A 24,062-nucleotide genomic window follows, 5' to 3' on the forward strand; every position below is an offset into this window, starting at 1 on the left:
CTGACAGTACTGAGCTTCCTCATGCTGCAAGCTAGGCAAATACAACATTAGCCACGACTTTTATAAAAATACATGAGGACTAATTCGTAAAAACTGCTGAAGGTTGGGAGCAGGAGTTCCAATATAACAACTTTTCCATTTAAGTTTTCCTTCTTTCTCTCTTTTTCTTTTGTGTCGTATAACAGAGTTTAATTAAAAATACTAAAAAAATAAGTTGAACAAATTTTCCTTTTTTGAAGGACAACAGTTGTTGAATCACATTTTAGAATGATGAAGTATGTTAAAATGACAAAAGAAACACTATAGCCAACTACCAGAACAATAAATTAACAAGGATCCTAAATTTTTGCTTAGGAATAAAACATTAAAAAAGTAAACAAAAAATTCTGAAATTACATTTAATGACATGCTGCAGACTTTAGCATAAATAACACCATAGACATGATTTCCTTTGAAAAGCATAGTTGATTTTTTATACTTAGTGAGTCAATAAAAGTAATGTAAATAGGAGCTAAAATTATTTATATAAACATGCACAGTATCTGCAAAGTTTGGAATAATAAATTAAATCAGAAGGATTTGTTCTTCTGGCAATATATATATATATAACTTTCTCAACTGCACAAAACAGTATACATTTGTCTATTTTAGTAGCTTAATTATCACTTCCATGACTAAAATGAAACATTTTTCTAGATACTTTTTTGGGAGAAGTAAAACACATAGAGTTTATACTATCTCTAAAGCAGTTACTTCCCTTTGCAGCACAATTTAATTACTCAAATTAGCAAGAAATTCATATCTTGCCTCTCATCCTATAAGATATATAAAATAGTAATAGATATAACCATTATTTCATACTTAGGTCAGCTACAATTGTAGAATAATATACCCTATTCAGCCAAATATTTCAATTTTACATTAAAATAACCTACTTAAAATTTCAATAATTCATCAGAAATTCTAATTTTTGTTGAATTCTAAGAGTCATTCAATTATTTCTTCATCATCTAACACTAATGCTAACCTTATCTCCTGTCCACCACCTTGCTTCCATTAGTAACAGGAACTATTTCTGGGGAGTAATAAATGTATATGTGTTTACTTTCTGAGGAGATTCTCCTCCAACACACCTCAGATATTTCTTTTGTGTTATTTTTGCCTTTATATACAAGATAATTTACAGAAAGAGATTATTATAGTTTGTTTCACATAGCAAGTATGCAATAAATATGACGTGTGTGTGTTTCTGTCTGTGTACATTGTGTGCATGATTTTTTTCCTGCTCCGATTTGTCCCTATCGCTTCAAATGCCTCAGCTTGGCCACTGTACCAAACAAAATGTGGAGATTTAGTATCCAATCTTCTCTCTCTGTTCCCATTCAAAAACAAAACAAACAAAAAGCAATTCTTTCAATAAAATCCAACTCAAATTTAAACATGGATTGTTCAAACAAAAATTTTCGCCTTGCTTATTTTGAGTAGAAAAATCAAATATAATTACTTGCTTTGATTTAGTGTCTTTATATCAACATTCATATATAGACAACCTGCCACACATGTTCATTCAATTAACACAATTAAAATATGCATTAAAGAACTGGGTACCCGCCAGGCATTTGGGGTTACAAAAAGATTTAATTAGGCAAGACATATTAAGTGCCTACTTATGAGATTATAATATATACCACCAAAAATATCTCTGTGTATACATGTGGAATAATTTCTGTCAAGGTAAACTGAGGACATGAAAGTGTATTCTAAAAACTACCGGAAAATTTTAGGATAGAAAATCAAATAGCTAAAAATAAAACAAAGGAGTGGAGAGGACATACCAATCAGTTTCTGAGAACTTTTAAGAGTCATATTTGATCTCTCTCTTTCATTTCTAATTTTTACATTTAATATTTCTTCCATATTGTCTTTCCTGTGCCATTCATTCTCTCACTCTTACCCATTATTCTCATTCCTTAATGTGAAATTCTTCTTCCCCATCCTCACTCTTAGCTGACAGTCATAGTGCTTACATAATAAATACATGCTACAATAAGAAAACTACTATAAGCTCCATCACCACATCTTCAATGTTAGCTACATCTTCTCTCTAGTTACTCTAGATTGGAGAGTCTCTACGTATTTGGTGCATCAGAATCCTCTAGGGACTTTGGAAAAAACCCTAGCCCCACTCCAGATTGATTAAATCAGAATCTCTATGGGTTGGGCCCAGATATCGGAATTAAAAAACAAACAAACAAACAAAAAACAGAAATAAAAACAAAACCAAAACAAAACAAACTCCCCAGATGGCCCCAAGGTGCAGTCAGGGTTGAGAACTACTGCTATAGATGGTCCTAAGTCAAACCCTCCACTCAGGCACCAGATCTCATCACCTACATATGCAAGGACCTTGCTCCAGCAATCCATTAAGATTTGTGCTCTCAGCAATTCAGCAAAACTAAGAACCTACATGTTTTAGTTTGCTAATGCTGCAGAATGCAAAACACCAGAGATGGACTGGCTTTTATAAAAAGGGGGTTTATTTGGCTACCCAGTTACAGTCTTAAGGCCATAAAGTGTCCAACATAACACATCAGTAATCGGGTACCTTCACTGGAGGATGATCAATAGCGTCCGGAAAACCTCTGTTAGCTGGGAAGGCACATGGCTGGCGTCTGCTCCAAAGTTCTGGTTTCAAAATGGCTTCTCCCAGGACATTCCTCTCTAGCAAGCTTGCTCCTCTTCAAATAACATCACTCACAGCTGCACTGCGTGCAGTCTCTTTGAGTCAGCATGTTTTATATGGCTCCACTGATCAAGGCCCACCCTGAATGGGTGGGGTCATGCCTCCATGGGAGTATCCCACCAAAGTCACCACCCACAGCTGGGTGGGGCACATTCCAAGCAAATCTAATCAGCACCAAAACGTCTGTCCCACAAGACCACAAAGATAATGGCATTTGGGGGACACAATACATTCAAACCGGCACACTACATATTGCTAAATGCAAGGGCCAATTCTCAGTCTTCATCCTGTATGACTGAACAGTAGCATCTGCCATAGTAGATCATTCTCTTCTTGGAATTCCCTCATCATTTGGCTTCCAAACAACACACTTGCCTCCTTTTCTTTATTCCTGCTGGATTGCTCCTGGCTATTCTACTTTATATCATGAAATTCTTAATATTGGAATTCCTTGGAGCTCAGTCCTCAGGCACCTTATATTTTTATCTAAATTCATTCCCTAAGTGAGCTCATCCAGTCTTTTGGTTTTTGATACCATTGACATGCTCCTGAGTTTCAAAATTTTTCTCCAGCCAGCATGACACTCTCTCTTATTGATTCCCTGATTGCTCCCTGTTGCAGGCAGGGTTTTGACCCCAGTTATATTCATCCCCTGGTGTTATGCCTGTGATCATTATGACCACGTCTATGGTAATTTTTCACAACAGCAATCAAAAATTAATATATTCCCTATAGCCAGTTCATCACCAATTCCTGTCAGCACTATCCTAAAAATGATTATAAAAATTAACTATTTCTCACCATACCCTTATTCCACTTTGGTCCATGGCACCCTCATCTCTTGCCTAGCTTACTGTTAGAGTCTCCTAACTAGTCTTCCTGTCCTTGCAGTCCTTCAGTCAACTGGGAATACAGCAAATGGGCTGATCCTGCTAACTGTTAAGTGGTATCTGGTCTCTCTTCTGCTCAAAACCCTCTCATGGTGTGAGAGCTCATTCAGCACTACAGCCAAAGCCCTTTCCATTGACCAGACTCTGTTTGATCTGATTCCTCTTTTTCTCTGACCTCATCATCTCTGCCCTCCTCATTTCCCCTCCCTGCTCCTGCAATGCGAGTCACTTTGTTCCTCTAACAGGCTTGCATGTTTGCCATCGGGGCTTTGTGCCCAGCATTTCTGCTGCCCGAAAGGCTCTCCCCAGATATATGTATGGTTAATTCCCCACCTCCTTCAGGAGGCCTTCTTCTCAGTGAGGCCTGGTCTTCCCCTGAGCATTTAATATTATCTAACCTACTATATATTTAACTTTATCTTATTACCTGTGTTCATACTAGACAATTGTGAATAATAGAGGGAAAGTTTTTGTCTGCTTAATTCATATCTATTTGACACATAACAAAGGCTCAATAAATATTTGAAGAATTAAAGCATGTTTCCCATGGAATGTGACTCTTTGGGATAGTTCTTTTGTTCTTATCCCCACTGCACCTACCCCAGCCCAGCTCCATTTACTAACAAATCATATTCTACTTGAAACCAACTTAGGTGCCATTCTCCTTCCTTTCCACTTGCAACAGGCAGATTCCATGTTTGGTTACTCTCACTTCCATGCAGCTGCTCACTCAAGCTGCTGCCCAAGTGCAGAGTATTCTCCTTTCTTTCCTTCAAATACGTAAGGTCTAAGCATCCTTCAAAGCCACAGTCTCTCAAAAATCATGTTCTCTAAGAAACTTTGTCAATGTATTCCAGTTACATCAAATATCACTTTTACTCCGTAATTATTTTCTATTAAATTCATAAGTATTTTTCTCTTTACTGAGATTGGAAGTTATGTGAGGGCAGGATTCATATTTATTGCTGATCTTAGATCTCCAAAGTGTCAGCACAGTTTCAAGCCTACAGAAAGTGCTCAAAAATTATCAATCCAGATTGGATGACTTGAATGTTTTCCATAAAACATTTTAAAAATAATACTGTTATTTGGTCTCTGGTTTTATTATTTTACTACTCTCAATTTCTTTTTAACTTTGAAGTAGCCATTAATTTGTACTTTGATATTTTCCACCTCACCTCACATTTGTAAGGAACAAGAAACTTCATTAACATGCAAATACATTTTTCTTCCATTATTTTGAAATAAATTTAAGATCAAATTGAACGGTCTATATTATAATTTAGGTTTGCTCTGATAACTACTGCTGGAGGAACTAGGACAAATGGGTTCACTCTCACTCAACAGCACTGGGAGATTCTGAGATAGGCTAGAAGGAGCCAAGAAACTGAAAGACATTGTCTCTGTCCATCGAGGTCCGTTTGTATTCACAGAGCACCACAATTACATAAATAGCTACAAGGAAAAAGACAATAATAAAATGGGAGATAAGAGTACTATGAATTGGCCTTCCAGAGAACATGATACACTTGCTTCAACTCAGTTTCTTCATGCATAATAAGGAGGTTGGAGTAGGGGATGTCTTAAGTACATTCCAGAACATATATTCTCCATCACTGCCATTGGACTTTAAGAAAAACATCTGCAAATTTCTCAGAGTCTTCTAGTTTAACTAGCAAGCCCACAGGGAACCGTGAAAAGAACTGCTGTCAGCTTTCTTATACATGGATTCACATTCCCTATTTAAAAGTCTTGGTACCAAGTATGTTACTGAATTTAGAATTTTTATGATTTAATAAATTAAAAAAAAAAAAAAGAAACAAAAAACACATCAAGGAAGGATTTTCCACAAAGCAAGCTTTGGTTTTCAGAGATGTGTGGATTTTCAGTTATATTCAGGGAATTATGGAACTGTGCTATTTGTGTGTCTGTTTTAGATTACTTCACTCAGGTAAATAAATATATTTGAAGCTTTCTACAAGTATACCTACAGCTAGACAATTTCTCTTATTCCAGAGCTTTGGATTGTAGATTCTCGAACAGATTTTTTATTTTTAGACAATTTCTCTTATTCCAGAGCTTTGGATTGTAGATTCTCGAACAGATTTTTAAAATAAAAACAAAATTAATAAACAAGAATACAAGAAAGTGAGAGGCTTAATATCTTAGGAAGGATATTAAGATTTGGATTTGGTGTTAAAAAATTCAATACTCCAATCAGCCTACTTTAAGGGATAAACAAATTGATTCTTTGTCCTGAGAATTTGGAGAGAAACTGACTTCTTTACTGTATCTATCCATATAGGAGTTAAAAATCAATGAATTTTGCAACTCAGTCTCATCATCAGAGGAAATAATTTCATTGACAAAAACCAGTTTCATCAATAATTTGAATGAATAATTTGAAAGGAAATCATTTACTTTCCAGAAAGGTAGTGATTAAAAAACATGTGCAATAAATTCACCAACATTTTATAGTTTGCTTATATTTACTAAGAGACCTGGAACTTCTAACAATATTCATTGGAAAGAGTTATCTTTCTTAAATATTTCAGAGAGTGAAAAGAAACCAGCCTCCAGTATTTAAAAGAAATCTTATCCCCCATCACCCCACCATAAAACAACAAACAAAAGACATGAAAACTCATGTTCTGAAAACCTCTTTTTTTTTTGTAAAGTACCTTCTTTGTCATTGTGATGGATGATTGCATCCTGTATCATGTCAGCAAGGTTAAAATGAACTTTCTGACTCTTTCCATGCTTCAGCTTTTTCAGGAATCCTTCCTGCTTCTGAAAAGCCTTCTCTCGTTCATAGTAGGCTTTGATTTGTTCACAGCGCATGCGTTTCACCAGGCGCTGGCGTTGACCAAGGGGAAGGGACTCCAGCAAGCACTGGTCAATTTCCATTTCATGGGATCGAAAAACTTTACATAGCTGAAAGCAACCTGAAAGAACAGCAATGGGGAAATGTCACTAGACCTTTCTTTACAACCAATATCATATACCACTACATATCCTACCTGATTTTATATTTTATATCATCTATCACACAAGTCACAAAGCCATTCATTTTACGTGCAAATCATTTGTATGTGCAAATACAAACCCCATTTTACAGATTGGGGAAAAACTAAAGACAGTTGATGTCTTTTTCAAGATAACATGGTAATAAAACTAATAGAATTATATGTAGGTAGATAGTTTTTCTCAACACAATTACCAGCAATCAATCTTTCTTATTTCTTTAAATCTGTACTAAAGGCCTAAATGTTTTATCATTGTGTTAAGAGCCTTCACCAAATTGAATAATGCTAAGTAAGCTTTACATGTTAAGAATTTGGCAGAAAGCCATTTCAGTCTTTGAGTATACCTAATAAAATTGGTTTTACATATCATGATGACTGTGCTAATACAATGAAACAGAATGTATTCCTTCTATAGATTTATGAGACAGTGATCAATTTCCACCAATTTATTGCTAAATTATTTTCCTCATGATCACTGACATACATTTTTGAGAGGCTTAACAACTGTAAAGTATAAAGACTAAAAGATGGAACAGAGATTTTCTCTTGACAACTCTAAGAGTTGCATTTGTAGCCCTTGCCTTATTGACATGTATGAATAAACTGAATTGTCTGGACTGAAACTGAAAATATTTACTTTCCTTCAAGATGCTATGTCCTACAAACACCACTCAAAATACCTGCAACAGAATTATACAAATTCTTTTCTTTACCATTAGATTAAAATTTTACTATTGGCAGAAAATTAATGTTAAATCAGTGAAAATTCTAGAGTAAGGCCCACAAATACAGATTTTCAGATGTGTGTGAATTTTTCTTTATATATTTTTGATGTAAGTTCCAGGTAAGTCCAAGTAACTATGTATGCACAAAATATGGTTCATCATATGTCATGACTGGTAAGATCATGCAGTGAGGATATACTTTCTGTTTATAAAGGTCCCCTATTCCTTTGAAAGTACAGCAAATCACAATTTTATTTCTATTTCTATTGCACTTGACACTTTGTGAAGTTTTATTCTCACAATCACTTTATGTGCAGGTGCCATCATTCCTATCTTGCAAGTAAAGAAAACTAAATAGAGAAAGGCTGTGACTTGTCCAAGACCAAAGAAGTAATTACATGACAACACCATAAATGCCGCCTGAAAGCTCAAGGATGAAAGAAAGTAAAAGACTGAGATTCTCTAAAGCCAGATATTTCATATATAAATATGTTTACATAAAGGGGAGAAAAAGAGAGAGAGGCAATGTCAGTGAATTTTGTTTTTGTTGTTTGTTTGCATTTGACAAAAATGAAACACATTAGAATCATAATGTTTTCATAAAACTATTCATAAGAACTTGTAAAAGTAATTTAGACATATCAAATAGCTACACAGAAAACATTCCCTTTCCAAAGACCAAAACACAAAGAGACCATAATGGTTCTGAATGAGTGACAAATTGCTGTGGAGTGTGTTCATTTGGTAAAGGCCATGTTCACTGCCACAAACAGATCATCTAGGAAAGCTCATTAATTACCAACAGGAAATACTGCCTGTTTTCAAATCCGTTTAGAAAACAGCTCTAGGTTAGAGTTATTGACTTTGACGCCCATGCCACTTTGACTCCCATGACTTTCCTGACTTGTCAGCAGGTGATGGGGGAAAATCATCAGGGCAAAAAAACAAAACAAAAAAACCATGACATGGTAGATTATCATGTGCTGAATACTATGGACTTGAAAGCTGAAGATAATCTAATAAACACAGCAGTCCTCTAGTTTTTAACTCTTAAGAAGGATGTCATGGTGAAATTTTCAATTAACTACTAAAGAGTCTGCAGTGACAGCTTATGATTCACTGAGCGATCCCTCTCAGGCTATCAAAAACAAGGAGCACTGGCAGTTGTTCATAAATTAATTTCCTAAATTTCCCTTTATTATTTGGAAAATCAAACGCTAATGCTGCTAAATTTCAAATCCAGACATGTATAAAATAAATAATTTTTAGTGTGTTTTCTTATTAAACAAATTCTCCCGTGCTTTGATGTAAATGGTCTAAGAAGCAACCAATATTCTATTCAGAAATTTTATTCAGTATTGTGATTTTTTTTTGTTTTACTTTCAGTTGGATCTGTTATGTCATGTATATGTATCTCTATAAAGCTATAAGATAGCACGTTAAAAATAACAGTGTTTTGGGAAAAAATAGATTTGGGGCCATCCACTCAAAGGCTATGAAATTCATAACCAGGGCACTAAGAATAACAATAATTAAAACCTCAGGCAAAATCTTGGTGGCCCAGCAAGCAGGAAGTTAAGGCCACAAGAGAAAGTACGTGAATTTGAAGCACGTAAGATTGGCATGTACCTCTGTGGGAAGGAAGTACTGGGAGCAGACACTCATTTTTACTTTTCTCATAATAGATTAAAAGGGTACTGCTTGTCAAGAAGCTGAACTGAAGTTTCTTGCCTTTCCTAAGAAAGGTTGGAATTCTACTTCCACTTTTTCTGGCTCACTTTGTCTAGAAAAAAAAATCATATATGAACTAACACAACTTTGACATTATTCGAACATCACTGTCACAATAAGTTATAAGTTAATTAGTATTATAAAAACACATGTTGTAGCAACATGGGCCATATTTTCATCATTGTGGTGGAGACTGACCAGCTCTCCACGAAACCTGGGTTTTCTTCTTCTTAGACACATAAGTAGATATAATTTTTCAGCTTCCCAGGCTTCATAAAAAATGACCATGAGTGTCTTTCCCTTTCTGCCAGTTTGATGCACATGAGCACAGTGACTATGGGAGTCACCTATCTTAGATGGTGTTTTGGTTTGCTAATGCTGCTGGAATGCAAAACACCAGAAATGGATTGGCTTTTATAAAAGGGGTTTATTTGGTTACACAGTTACAGTCTTAAGGCCATAAAGTGTCCAAGGTAACACATCAGCAATCGGGTACCTTCACTAGAGGATGGCCAATGGCGTCTGGAAAGCCTCTGTTAGCTGGGAAGGCACGTGGCTGGCATCTGCTCCAAAGTTCTCCTTTCAAAATGGCTTCCTCCCAGGACATTCCTCTCTAGGCTGCAGTTCCTCAAAAATGTCACTCTTAGTTGCACTTGGAATATTTGTCCTCTCTCAGCTTCTCTGGAGCAAGAGTCTGCTTTCAACGGCTGTCTTCAAACTGTCTCTCATCTGCAGCTCCTGTGCTTTCTTCAAAGTGTCCCTCTTGGCTGTAGCTCCTCTTCAAGACATCACTCACAGCTGCACCGAGTTCACTCTGCTCGTCAGCTTATTTATATGGCTCCATTGATCAAGGCCCACCCTAAATGGGTGGAGCCACACCTCCATGGAAATATCCAATCAGAGTCATCACCCACAGCTGGGTGGGACATATCTCCAAAGACACACTCAAAGAAATCTAATCAAAACCAATAACGTCTGCCCACACGAGATTACATCAAAAATAATGGCATTTGGGGGACATAATACATTCAAACTGGCACAGGTGGCCACAAGATGGACAGTGTTGGTTCTTCAATCACTTATTGGAAAAGAGCCTTCTAACAATCAGCACCTATTTTATCCATCTGAGCAAGAAATTAACTCCTATTGTGCTGAACAGCTGATATCTTGGCTTTTAACTCTTACAACAGTTGACATTCCCCTCTCTATGGTGTGTTGTTGTTGTGAAGTTAATCTCTTCACAGTGTCAAATGGTGATCAAGGAGAACAAAAATTTTTTTGAACAATCTTAAATGTCAAGACTTCACCATTACCATCTACCCAGTTGTGTGCTCGTAAATTTTAGCAACCAGCTCTGGCAAGGAGGAGTCTTTGCCTATTTCCATGGTGCAAATATTCCCACCAGAGCTGATTTCATATCACTAAGGTGACATCACTGAATGCAGATGTGGGAAAAAATGTATGCAATGAGCCCTCAGGTGTTAATACAGGCCAACTTCTGAACACCACGGCATCTACCCCACCACGGTGACTCAGGCTTTTTATGCACCGGAATCACCAAATATTTAGGATAGGGTATTCCAGCAAGATTCCCAAGGCTTGACTGAAGTGGGTAAGTCAAGCACTACCTACTTCTTAAAAGAAAATAACTATATGTAAATAACAGTCTTTGCCCAGGATGTGTAATCCAGTTGTAATTTGATTCACCATAGGAAGTAGATAAGCAATGAACATACTTTAAATGACTTAAATGATTTTTCTTAATCATCATTTCTCTCACTTATAGAAGGCATTGTAAAATAGTGGAAAAACTAGAGATGTTAAATTCAAACTTGGATTTCAATCTTTGATATATTATTTCCTATTTGTGACCTTGGGCAAAGTACTCAAGAACTCTGAGATTTTTTTTTAATATGTAAAAAGGTGATGTGGCAGACTGAATTATGTATTCCAAAAAAAAAAACACATGTTCTTAATCTTAACATTATGTGGATGTTAACCCATTTGTAAATAGGACCCTTTGCAGATGTGTTATTGGTTTAGGTGTAGGCTCATTTCTGAATAAGATCCTCTAAAATCCTATTTAGGTGTGGCCAAGCTGAGTAAGGGTGGGCCTTAATCTATATGACCAGACACCTTATTAAGACAGGAAAATCCAGATGCAGCCAAAGGAGCCAAAAGCAGAAGTCAGTGGAAACCAGAAAAGCACACACAAGAGAGAGAGATTTCCATGTGGTGGGAGGCAGACGCAAGCCAAGGAACCCCAAGGACTGCAGCAAGGCAGGATGAAGAGGCTACAGACTTTGGGAGAAAGCACTGTCTTGCCAGTGCTTTGAGGTTAGACTTCTAGCCTCCAAAAACATGAGCCAATAAATGCTTGTTGTTTAACCAACCATTGCACTGTATTTGTCACAGCAGCCTGGCAGAACGAGAAAGGTGTAAACCTGTCAAGCTTGCTGAGATATTCACAAAGTGGTAAATAGTTTCAAAAAAAAAAAAAAAAAAGAGTGTCTAGCAAAAAGTAAGTACTCAATAAGCGGTTATTATTATTAGGAAGATATTATGAGAATTTGCTTATCCCAACTGCTGCAGAGCAATACATGGAATTTTTAAAGAAAACCAAGGGAGGGGCTGCATCATACTGAGTAAAATTTCCTTTCCTTTTTTTTTTTTTTTTCTGTTTGTTTTCTTTTTGGCTTTTCAATGTGTCAGGAATGCTCCAGCCGGAAGGTCTTTGCCATTGCTATTCTTGTACCTAGCATGCTCATCTCTAAGGTAGCTAAAATCTGTAAGGTTAGCACCTTTTCTTCTTCCAGGTGCTTACTCAGAATGCCCTCTTAGCGAGGCTTTCACAAGCCAATTTATCTATATTCGTAAATGTCCCATGACAAAATTCCAATTCCCATTCTCTGCTTTATTTTTCACCTTAGTATTTACCACTTTGACTTATATTTCTACTATAGTAATTACGATACTGAGATCATATATTATATCTATTCTAATGCTGTTTACTATACTTATACTATATAATTTCTTATTTATCCTTCTCACTTAACAGAACGTAAGATATTATACCCGATTAACCTCTAACTACAGATAAAAAATGTACAGACATCTACCATGGACAGCAGTCCCTGTCAGCAAAGCTGTATCTCCATATGACAAAAATTGAGAGCTAGCTTATGAAATAAAGAAATGGAAAAGCAAAAATCTATATTCAGAAATAAATATGTGACTTCAAGTTTAAAACTCTCCTTGATTTGGGGAGTGCTATGCACTACCAAGACCTCATAACTTTATATTTTAACAAAACAAAAATATAAAAATAAAGAGAAAAGAAGGCTAGGAAAATGAACTCCAGAAATTATTCTTCTGTACAACTACCAGGAATGCCTTAAGCTCAGCCAGAATCAAAATCTTTATGTGGCTGCAACACAGACAAAGATGATCTTTATACATCTATTAAGTGCAGCTCAAATAGGCAAAGAATTTGTAAGAGCATAGATAATTTAATATAAAGGACATTTGTCATTTATAGAATCTTGCACTCATTGTTCAGAAAATAAACAGTTTTTCAAGAATTCACGGATGATTAACAAAGTTGACTGTCGTAAGCCATGAAGGAAAGCAAATCTGAACAAATACCTAAGAACTGCATTTGCACAGTCACTTTCTTAGCACAACTGAGAACTGGATATCAATTACAGACATAGTAAACACACCTCCCAATGTGTTCAGAAACCTAAGGAGCTAATTCAAAATAAAACATGATTCAAAGAATAATACATATTCAAACTAGTAAAATATTTGGAACTGACCAGTGATGAAAGAAACTCCACATCAAATTATTGAAGATTCAAGTAATACAGTTCATAGAAATAGATTTGTAACATTAAATGTATATATTAGGAAAGAATACAGTCTTAAAAATCAATGAGTGAAGGATCTGACTTATAAAGTTAGAAAAGAACAATAAAGGAAAAAAGAAAATAAAAATGAGGGTACAAATTAATAGAAATGAAACAAGAAATGAATGAAGATGAATAAAGTTATGAGAAATGGAAAATATCTAGAAAAATATGACTTACCAAAAGTGACTCTAGAAGAAAGAGAAAACTTGAATAGATTTATAATAATTTGTTAAAAGTGTAATCACCAACAACAAAATATAACAAAACAAACAAACACAAGACCCAACTGATTATACAGGCCTTTAAGGAATGGATAATTTGCGATTTTTTCCCAATTCTTCCAGAGATTAGAAAAAAAGATAGAAATTACCTCAAATCATTTTCTGAGACTAGCATAAACTTGATACCAAAACCAAATGAGGCCATTAAAAGAAAGAGGAGTTATGGGTTGCTCTCATTGATAAATTCACATGCAAATAGCCTACTGCATACGAAGGAATGTATAACACATCAATGGAATGAAAAGATGGCTTCTTTTAAAATGTCTATGAATGTAAGTCCCTACTTTAACAGATAAAAGAGAGAAAAAATAAAATTATGATTTCAATAGGTTAAAAACATTCAATCCATAAAATACAACACTGATATATGATAAAAAGAATATAAAACCTTACCTAACTAAGGATAGAGAATTTTTTAAACAGATAAATCCGGTCTATCTGTATCCACCATGAACATCACAGTAAAATGGCATAATGTTAAATGTATTATGTTTTAAATTTAGGAACAGAAAAAGAAGGACCTAAGCTCCTTCTACTTTAGTTTTTAATGGAGGCTCTAATCAACCTGGAGGGAAAATAAAGGAAAAGAGAAGGGGCATAAAATGTGGATAAAAATAGGAAAACATTAGTTGTAATTGTAAGCACTATTATCTACATAGAAAAGCCAATACAGTCTATGAACCAGCTATTAGTACTGATACTTCAGAATTTTATTCAGTAAATCAATATACATTCAGAAGGAAGCTAAATCTCAATAAACCTAAGAACAAATGTTAAGCCTCACTAATAGCCAGGAAAATGTAAAACTATGTCATTTCACACGCATTAGATAGATACAGTTGATACAGCTTTTCACGTTACTATTGAAAAGAAATTGAAAATGTCCAGTAAAATTTAGGATGCCTATTCCCTAAATCCAAGGTATATATTCTAGAAATATCTTTAAATATGTTGCAGTCAAAAACAAATAAATACAAAATAATCTAACAAGCAATAAAAAAATTAGAAGTAAAAAAATGAACTATTAAAGCTTCTACCTTATATTGTGATGCAAGAAGTCTATTTTGCCACCTTCTAACTCCAATATGTTTTATTTGTGGCATTGGTAGAAGTATAGGCAGTTGGATCAAAGGAACAAAAAAGGAACCCAGAAACAGTCCCACCCAAGCACAACCAACTGATTTGTGACAGAAGCACAAAGGTTAATTCAATGAAGGAAGGACAGTCTTTCAACAAATGATGCTGGAATAACTGGCTCTTCACAGGCAAAATGAACCTTGATCTAAACTTTATAACTTGTCCAAAAATTAACTCAAAATGGGTTAGGTTTAAAAGTAAAACATAAAATTTTAACAATTTTTGAAGATAATACGGGAAAATCTTTAGTCTTGCCGCCAAAAACAGGATCCATAAAAGAAAAAAAAAGATAAATTGGAATTCATCAATCTTAAAAAACTTTTGCTCTATAAAATACAGTTAGGAGGAAGAAAAAGTAAGCTACAGAGTGGTAAAACATACCTGTAAACCACCTATCTGGCAAAGGAATCATATCTAGAATATATAAATGACTTAATAATAAAAAAAATCCAATTAAATAATGTACAAAAGACACACACACACTGAGCTGAAGAGGATACAGATGATAAGCACATGGAGAGATGCTCAATATCATTAGCCATCAGGGAGTGCAAATTAAAACCACAATGAACTACTCACTAAACATCTATTAGAAGAGCTAAAACAAAAATTAGTGACAATTTCAAATGCTGCTGATGATGTAGAGAAACTGGAGCTCTCATACACTGATGATGGGAATGTAAAATAGGGCAGCAACTCAAGAAAACAGTTTGGTAACTTCTTTACAAAACTCAATGTACACTTGCCATATGACTGAACAACTGCACTGCTGGGCATTCAATCCAGGGAAATGAAAACTTATGTCCACACCAAAACCTCTACATGATTGTTCAGAGCAGTTTTATTTGTAAGATCCAAAAACTGGCCACAAACAAAATGTCCTTCTATAGGTGAATGGTTAAAATATCATATACACATACCATAGACTACTACTCAGTAATTAAAAACAAAGAAAATATTGATAGAAACAAATTGGATGGATCTCAAGGGCATTATGCTGAATGAAGAAAATCCAATCTCAACAGATCACATACGGTATGATTCCATCTATACATGTAACACTCTCAAAACAACAAAACCATAGAGATAGGAAACAGATTAATGGTTGCCAGGAGTTAGAGATGGTGCAGGGGTGGATAACGGATGTCATTATAAAGGGGAAGCACTACAGAGATCTTCAGATCTTCATAGCAATGAAACAGTATTATGTTTTGGTGGTGGTGGTGGTTACACAAATCTACACATGTATAAAATGACAGAACTATACAGACACGCTAATGTCAATTTCCGGGTTTTGATATTTATGTAAGATGTAACCATTGCAGGAAACTAGGACCCCTCTGTACTGTTTCAGAAATTCTCATGAACTATAATTATTTCAAAATTAAAATTTAAAATAACAAACACAAAAACAAAAAACCTCCCTCAACAGTGTGCCCCAACAGTCCAAGAGATATGTGTCTCCCCTTCAGGCCTCCAACCAATCTTCAACTTCCTTTCCAGCTGCAATTTCTGGGAGCATCTCCTGCTTCCGGGACCAGCTAACACCTTTTTATTTATTTATTTATTTATTTGTGGTTAGTTTCTCAACATTGACCAACCGTGAGCTCCCAGATCCTTCAGAATTATTCTGCTGAAGTAGAAGACTCTGTCAACCACCTGGGGCCTCCTACACTACCTCTCTTTGGGCTTCTATTTCAACTACGATGATGTAGCCAAGTTGTCAAAGGAACAGCAACAGGATGCCCAGAATTTCTTAAAGGTGCCAAACCAGCTTGGAAGGCCATATCCTCTTCCAGGACAAGCAGAAGTCATCCCACAATGAGTGGGGAAAATCCTGGACTCCATGGAAGACACCATGGTCCTGGAAAAGAACCTGAACCAGGCCCTTTTGGATCTGCCTGCCCTGGGCTGTGCCCACACAGACCCTCATCTCTGATACTTCCTGGAGAGCCATTTCCTAGAGGAGGAGGTGAAGCTCAGCAACATGAACAACCACCTGCCCAACCTCCTCAGGCTTTCATGGCAAGTATCTCTTCTAAAGGCTCACCTCAAACAAGACTAGTGGCATCCAGAGCCCAAAGGCCCTTGCAGAGAAGGGGTCTGAATTCCCCTGGCTTCTGCATGAGTCCCTCCCTCCAGCCAGGAGGCATCTTTTTAACCAACCACCTTGCAAAACAGTAAAGCTTTTTGCAGAAAACAACAACAATTTTTTTTTAAACATCTCATTTTGGAGAGAAAAAATAGTTTTTCTCACCTTTCTCCAATATTTTCTATTTTTCCCCTTTACTTTCTAAATAGGAATATGCACACTTAAGAAAGGGAAGGGAAATTCCTCTTTAATCTGAGAAAAGACAATAACTGAATACACTTTACTATCATCATAACAGTATCTCTCATCAAGCTGTTTGTGAGCTGGAGCCGTAAGGCCAGGACAGCCAGAGGCTCAGGGGCAGCTCCTTTTTGTGCCCTATACATACCTCTAATTCCAGCTATGTTGGTAAAAGTGCACCCAATGGGAGAATACATTTTACTCCAGCAAGTGTATGAACATCTCTACCTCTCAGAAATTTCATTCACAGGAGATGGGAAATGCAAGGAAAGGGAGAGAGGAAAACTTAAAGCAGAAAATGAACAAACAATAGTCACCTCTTCTTACAGAGCAGTCACTCTTGTCCACTGCTGAGCATCACCAATAGCCAAGGAGCTAGTATATAATGCAGATTCTCCAGAATCAGACTGATTCCATCACTATGAAAGAAGGTATGGGATGAGCAATTTTTCAAGTTCCACAGGTGGTTCTAATGTGTACTGTGGTGGTTTCGAGCTGTCTGTACCTCAGAAAAACATGTCCTTAAACTTAATTCATTTCTTTGGAATGTGAACCATTGTAAGTCAGACCTTTTGATGAGGCTACTTCAGTTAAGATATGACCCACCTCAGTCAGGATGGGTTGTAATCCTATTACTGGAGTCCTTTATAAGAGAACGAAATTCAGACAGAGAGAGCAAGCCACAGGAAGCAAGAAGCTGAAGGTCAACGGAACACAGAAGTAAAGAGAGAGACCAGGAGAGGTTGCGATGCGGATTGCCGTGTGACAGAGGAGCCCAGGACCAAGGAACACCGGCAGCCAGCCTCAGAACGCCAGTCTTCCAGAAGCAAGCATCACCTTGATGCACCTTGATTTGGACTTTCTTTTAGCCTCAAAACTGTGAACTAATAAATGACCACTGTTTTTGCCAAACCATTGCATGGTATTTTCTTGAGCAGCCAAGAACATTAAAACACATATCAAAGGTGGAAAACTAGCAGATTTCAAAAAAAAAAGAATGAGGCATAAAGTGTTTTACTTTTAAAGTAGCTTTTGTTGAAAAAAGACATTTTTTAAATCTAATGGAAGAACTTTTCTCTGAAGAAGCTAAGCATAATAATCAACTATTTCTATTAAAATTTACATCTCAATTACATTAGCTATATTTGTCATCTAGGGAATGCTTTCTATCAAAGACCTGAAATATTATGTATATTGAGTAGCTGCTTTTGGTGGTTCACCCAAATCACCTTTACTGGCTGGTGCACCCATCCCCAAGCAGTCCTGAGTATTGACTGGTAAGGTTCAGAGGTGTCCCATCCTCTGGAGAATTGCCCTGCTAGGTTCAGCTGCACAGGGAGTTTAAAACCCAGCCCCCACTCCGAACTCATAATTACCGACTGAGTGACATGGGGATACAAAATTATGTCCCCTGATTCCAAGGGGGACAACTCTGTGGTATGATTTACACCCCAGAGAAAAAGTGAATTGAGTGAACTCTAGTCTTCACCCAAGATTAGATTTAAACTATTCCTCTGCCCTTTCCCCTTCCATATCCTGCCTCCATTACTCCCTTAGAGATTTCCCTACTGAGCAATGCCTCAATATATTAACACATGCACTCAACTTCCCATCTCAGGCTTGTTCTATGATCTAAAAAATATAAGGCATATATTTCAATTTTCTATTGCTTTTCATAGTCTACACCAAAGGGAATTTTTTTCACAGATGCATAATTTATACAGATTGAACATATCTAATGATGTAGAGTTTCAAAAAGATAAGGTAAGTAACAATAGAGCACAAGAAATAATAAGGCACGGGGATTGAATCACAGGTTTTTATAAATATATATATAAGCAAATTAAGTATTTTATGAAAAATGTAGTTGCAAACATTGTTTATTCAAATTTATTAAAAATGTTTGTTATGAACTCTAAGAACCTAAAAGATAGTTGTTCAGAAAGGAAATTAGTTTGCTTACATGCAGACACACATGCACACACATTTCTATGTACCCAACACTCCCCTAGTAGTTTTATTCTCAGAATCAATTGCTACAACATGCTTCCAGAGATATTTTTAATGCCTATACGATGACAATGAAACAAAGGCACAATGATGATTTTCAAGACAAGAGTATAATCAATTTCAACATACTCCCCCAGAACCTTAAAAAAAAATCCTTAAGCATTGAAGTCTTTAAAAAGTGCTAGATTTTACCATCCTCATAGTTTAAGCTGCAGATCCATATCCCTCTTTCCAGAGTAAAAAAAGAGTACAAAGAAATTACATTTGAGCAACATATAAATGCCATGCATTAGAATATCTAAGGATTTAGGTCTACAGTGCCTGTAGCATGCAACCTGCACTAGAACACTTCACTGAAGGAAAGAGAAATAAACTTAAATAATTTAAATCATTTAAATTTCTCTTAAAAATTTAATTTTTTTTCATCTCACTTCTTTACTGGCTATTTAAAATTTTTTTAAAAACTATGTTTTGAGGACATTTCCTGGGTTTCCATCCAATTATTAGAGCATATTATTCTAGGGAGAATGTATAAGAATTGTTTCTCTTCAAATTAAACTGTTAATTAAAAAGATACACATGATATACAAAGTACTGCATACTCTAAAGCATATTTATTTTCTCCACATGTCAATCTATGCTTTTCTACACCTAATAGTGTCCCCACAGTATTTCTTTAATCACAAGTCATTTGTATGATAAACAGCTTTTCAATGGATCTAGATTTACAGCCATAATTCCTTCCAGGATTTGCTTTTGGGCAACAATGAAAGTAAAGATTTTTCTGGTTCCTCATTCATTATCTTAGAGGATCCAGAAATTTAATCAAATTTGCAGTTAAGGTTCCATGTCCCAAATGCTCTGTCTTGTGTCACAGATTGCTCCAAAATTATGCCCATGTACTAATGTCCCAGTACAATGATACCCCCTCATATGTAGAGCAACAACTGGCCAGGTTCCCTTTCAGAGTTGGGGTCAAAGTCAACCAAGCTATATCCAGAAACCACATAGCCTGGCAATTTGGAGCTCCATATCTGGATACCAACCGTGGTGTCAAATCCTCACTCAAACCACTTGGTAGTTGCAAGACTTTGGCTGTTTGCTCTCCATGTCTTCCAATTACCTCAAAGGAGGATCATGTGAAGTGCTCATCAGAGGGTCTGGCACATCTTATCTCAGCTATGAGGACTTCTCTGGGAAGTCCAGCTCCTTAAAAGTCAGAACTGTCCACCAATGTCTACTCTCAGATGCCTTCAGATTGCATATCGTATTGATAACATCAAAATCCTGCCCTTTCCTGAATGTCCCTGACTTTGTAAACAACATGTTCCCTCTGCTGAATGTTTTTGAAATTTGGAATTGCAAATTTTGCCCTGTCCTACCTAACATAGGGTAATGCTGTGGAATTCAGTCCCAGTAAGGCTTTATTCCTGGCTCCAACGTGTTTGTAGCTTAAGAGAGAACTCCGTATGAGTTCATATTCAGTGACACAAATTTAGGCCCTCTGAGGTCTTCTCTAAGTAGCCTCCGATAACAGGACTAAGACTCATCATGATTCAGACAGGCCACACCTTAACCTCATCACAAGGTCCTATTTACAACAGGTTAACACTCACAGGAATGGATTAAGATTAAGAACATGTTTTCTGGGATACATAACTACAAGCCACCACATATATCAAGTAGGATAAAAAGGAAAGTCACCTAAATAAACTTAGTCTAAAGGAGAGGAATAGACAAAATGCTAAGTAAACTCAGAAAGCATGAGAATTTATAGCTGGAGAAGATAAAGAGAATCTCATTGCATTTGACCTTAACTTTGATAATAGGTAAAATACTAAAATAAAAAGATGAGAAAAAAAATTATCAATTCCAAATTGAGAAAAAAATGAAATAAAAGCCAAAATCATGGAAAAATATGAGGCATTTATGGAATTCAGTCTGGAAGAAACAAAGGTACATAAGGGTGAAATGTTGGAAATAAACCTAAAACAACATTTTGGAATCAGAGCACTTCTGAGGGAGCAAAAAGAGTTATTGTTCTCTCTGCAAAATGAAGCTATTGAAGATTTGTGAAGAGAATCACATTCAAAATAGTGGAGTCTGTTGATCATCTGGTGGTTTATAGAATAGCTGATAGATAAATATGCAATGGGAGGAAGAATAGTCAAGATAGTTTTGTACTACTTCAGGTTAAGGTTATTAAAGTTTGAATGGAAGCAATAAAACGGAAGTTCCAGTGTATATCAGAGGGATTTTGAGAAGAAATATCTTTTACAAGATGGTGCATAAATCTTCAACAAAATACTAGCAAACCAAATAGAACAACATATTAAAATAACTGTATACCATGATCAAGACGGATTTATCCCAGGTATGTAAGGGTGGTTCAACATAAGAAAATCAATTAATATAATACACCACATTAACAGAACGAAAGAAGAAAGCCACATGAACATCTCAATTGATGCAAAAAAGACATTTGACAAAATCCAGTACTATTTCTTGATAAAAACTCTTAGAAAACTAGGTAAAGAAGAAAACTTCTTCAACACGATCAGAAGCATATAAAAATGAAAAACCCACTGCTAATATCTTACTCAATAGTGAAAGCCTGAAAGCTTTTGCTCTAAGAGCAGCAACAAGGCAAGGATGTCCACTGTCTCCATTGTTATTCAACATTGCACTGGAAGTTCTAGCAAGAGCAATTAGGATAAAAAGAAATAAAAAGCATCTAAATTGAAAAGAAAGAAGTAAAACTTTCCCCATATGCTGATGGCATGACCCTAAATATAGAAATTCCTGAAAAATCCACAACAAAGCTACTAGAACTAATAAATGAATTTGGCAAAGTGGCCGAGTACAAGATCACCACCTCAAAATCAGTAGTGTTTCTATGTACTAGTAATGAATGATCTGAAGAGGAAATAAAGAAAACAATTCCATTTACGATAGCATGTAAAAGAAGCAAATATCTAGGAATAAATCCAACCAAGGATGTAAAGGACTTACATGTAAAAAATGATAAAACCTTGCTAAAAGAAATCAAAGAAAACCTAAATAAATGGAGGGACATTCTGTGTTCACATATTGGAAGACTAAATACTGTTAATTTTGTCAATTCTACCCAAATCAATTTAAAAATTCAACACAACCTCAACCAAAAATTCCAACAGCCTTCTTCGCAAAAATAGAAAAGCTACTCATAATATTTACATGGTATGTAAGGAGCCACAAATATCCAAAGCCATCTGGAAAAAGAAGGACGAAGTTGGAGGACTCACACTTCCCAATATTAAAATTTATTATAAAGCCAGAGTAATCAAAACAGCATCGTACTTGCACAAGTACAGACTTATAGACCAATAGAATCTAATTGAGAGTTCAGAATTAAATCCTCACATCTATGGCCAACCGATTTTTAACAAGGGTGCCAAGTCCACTCATTTGGGAAAGAATAGTCTCTCCAACAAATAATGCTGGTAAAACTGGATGTCCATATGCAAAAGAATGAAGGTAGACCCCTATCTCACATCATATATAAAAATCAACACAACATTTTGAACTGTGTTAGGCAATGGTTTCTTAGGCTTTACACCAAAAGCAAGAAAAACAAAAGAAAAAATAGATAAATAGGACCACACCAAAATTAAAAAATTTTTATGCATCAAGGGACTTTATCATGAAAGTAAAAAGACAACCTCCAGAATGGGAGAAAATAAGGATTACCTACCTAGTTTATATAAAGAAATCCTACAACTCAACAACAATAAGCCAAATAATCCAATTTAAAAATGAGCAAAAGAGCCAAACTGACATTTCTCCAAAGAAGATGTAAAAACAGCCAAAATTACCACACGAAAAGATGCTTTAATTTCCTAGGCTGCTTAAGCAAATGCCATGAAATGGTTCAGCTTAAAAAAATGGGAAATTATTTCTTAACAGTTTTGAGGCCAGGAAAATGTCCAAATCAAGACATCAAGGTGATGCTTTCTTCCCCAAGAATGTGATATTCTGGGGCTGACTGCTGCTGATCCTTGGTCCTTAGCTTGCCATCTCGCAAGGCACATGGTGGCATCTCCAAGTTCTGCTGATGTTCAGCTTCTGGCTGCTCCATCTGTGGCTTTATAAGTATTCCAGTAATAGAATTAAGACCTATCCTGAATGAGGTGTGTCACACCTTAACCAAAGTAGCCTCATCAAAAAGTCCTACTTACAATGGCTTCACACCCACAAGAATGGATTAACTTTAATAACATGTTTCATGTGATACATTCAACTTCAAACCACCACACTATCATTAGCCACTAGAGAAAAGCAAATCAAAACCAAAATGAGATACCATTTCACACCCACTAGAATGGCTATTATTTAAAAAATTGGAAAAAAAAAAGTATTGGAAAAGGTGTGGAGTAACAGGAACACTCATTCATTGTTGGAAGGAATGTAAAATGGTGCACCAACACAGTCTGATGGTTCCACAGGAAGTTAAGCATAGAATTATCTTATGACCCAGCAATCACACTTCTAGATTATATCCAAAATAATTGAAAACAGGGAATAATACAGATATTTTCACATCTGTATTCATAGCAGCATTATTCACAATAGCCAAAAGATTGAAGCAACCCAAGTGACCATCAATAGATGAATGGATAAACACAATGAGGTATATAAATACAATGGAATATTTTCAAACATAAACAGGAATGGAGTTCTGATACATGAGACAACATGGATGAACCCTGAAGACATCATACTTAGTGAAATAAGCAAGACACAAAAGGACAAATATTGTATGATCTCACTGATATGAAATAATTAGAATAAGTCAGAAACTAAAATACAGATTACCAGGGACCAGGGTAGGGGTAGGGAATGTAGAGCTAATGTTCAAATTGTAGAGTTTCTATTGGGTTGATGGAAAAGTTTTGGTAATGGATGGTAATGATGGTAGCACAATATTGTTAACATAATTAACAGCGCTGAATTATATATCTGAATCTGGTTAAAAGGGGAAATTTTAGGTTATATATACACTACCAGAAATAAAATAAAAAATAGCCCTGTACAGCACAAACAGGGAACCCTAACATAAACCATGGACTACACTGTGAGTAAAGCTGAAAGAGGTGGGATAGGAGAATGTATGACACCAGAGGTAAAGATAGATGATAAAGACTGGGACTGTATAATGTGGCAAAAACTGGAGTGGCCAATGACTGTTACTAAATATACAAATATAAAAATGTTTTTGCATGTGGAAAAGCAAATGA

The 24,062-nt window shown here is 35.8% G+C and overlaps 1 protein-coding gene across 1 annotated transcript in view; it reads right to left on the minus strand.

The window, feature by feature from the left end:
* The window catches only part of MYO16 (myosin XVI), a 580,757-nt gene that overhangs the window by 537,988 nt on the left and 18,707 nt on the right, over window positions 1-24,062 (minus strand). Inside the window, exon 2 of the mRNA XM_037800457.1 lies at window positions 6,315-6,578. Within this exon, the coding sequence (XP_037656385.1) occupies window positions 6,315-6,578 (264 nt within the window). The remainder of the gene's footprint in view (window positions 1-6,314; window positions 6,579-24,062) is intronic.

This window comes from Choloepus didactylus, chromosome 12, assembly GCF_015220235.1.
Source record: "Choloepus didactylus isolate mChoDid1 chromosome 12, mChoDid1.pri, whole genome shotgun sequence".
Lineage (NCBI taxonomy): Eukaryota > Metazoa > Chordata > Mammalia > Pilosa > Megalonychidae > Choloepus > Choloepus didactylus.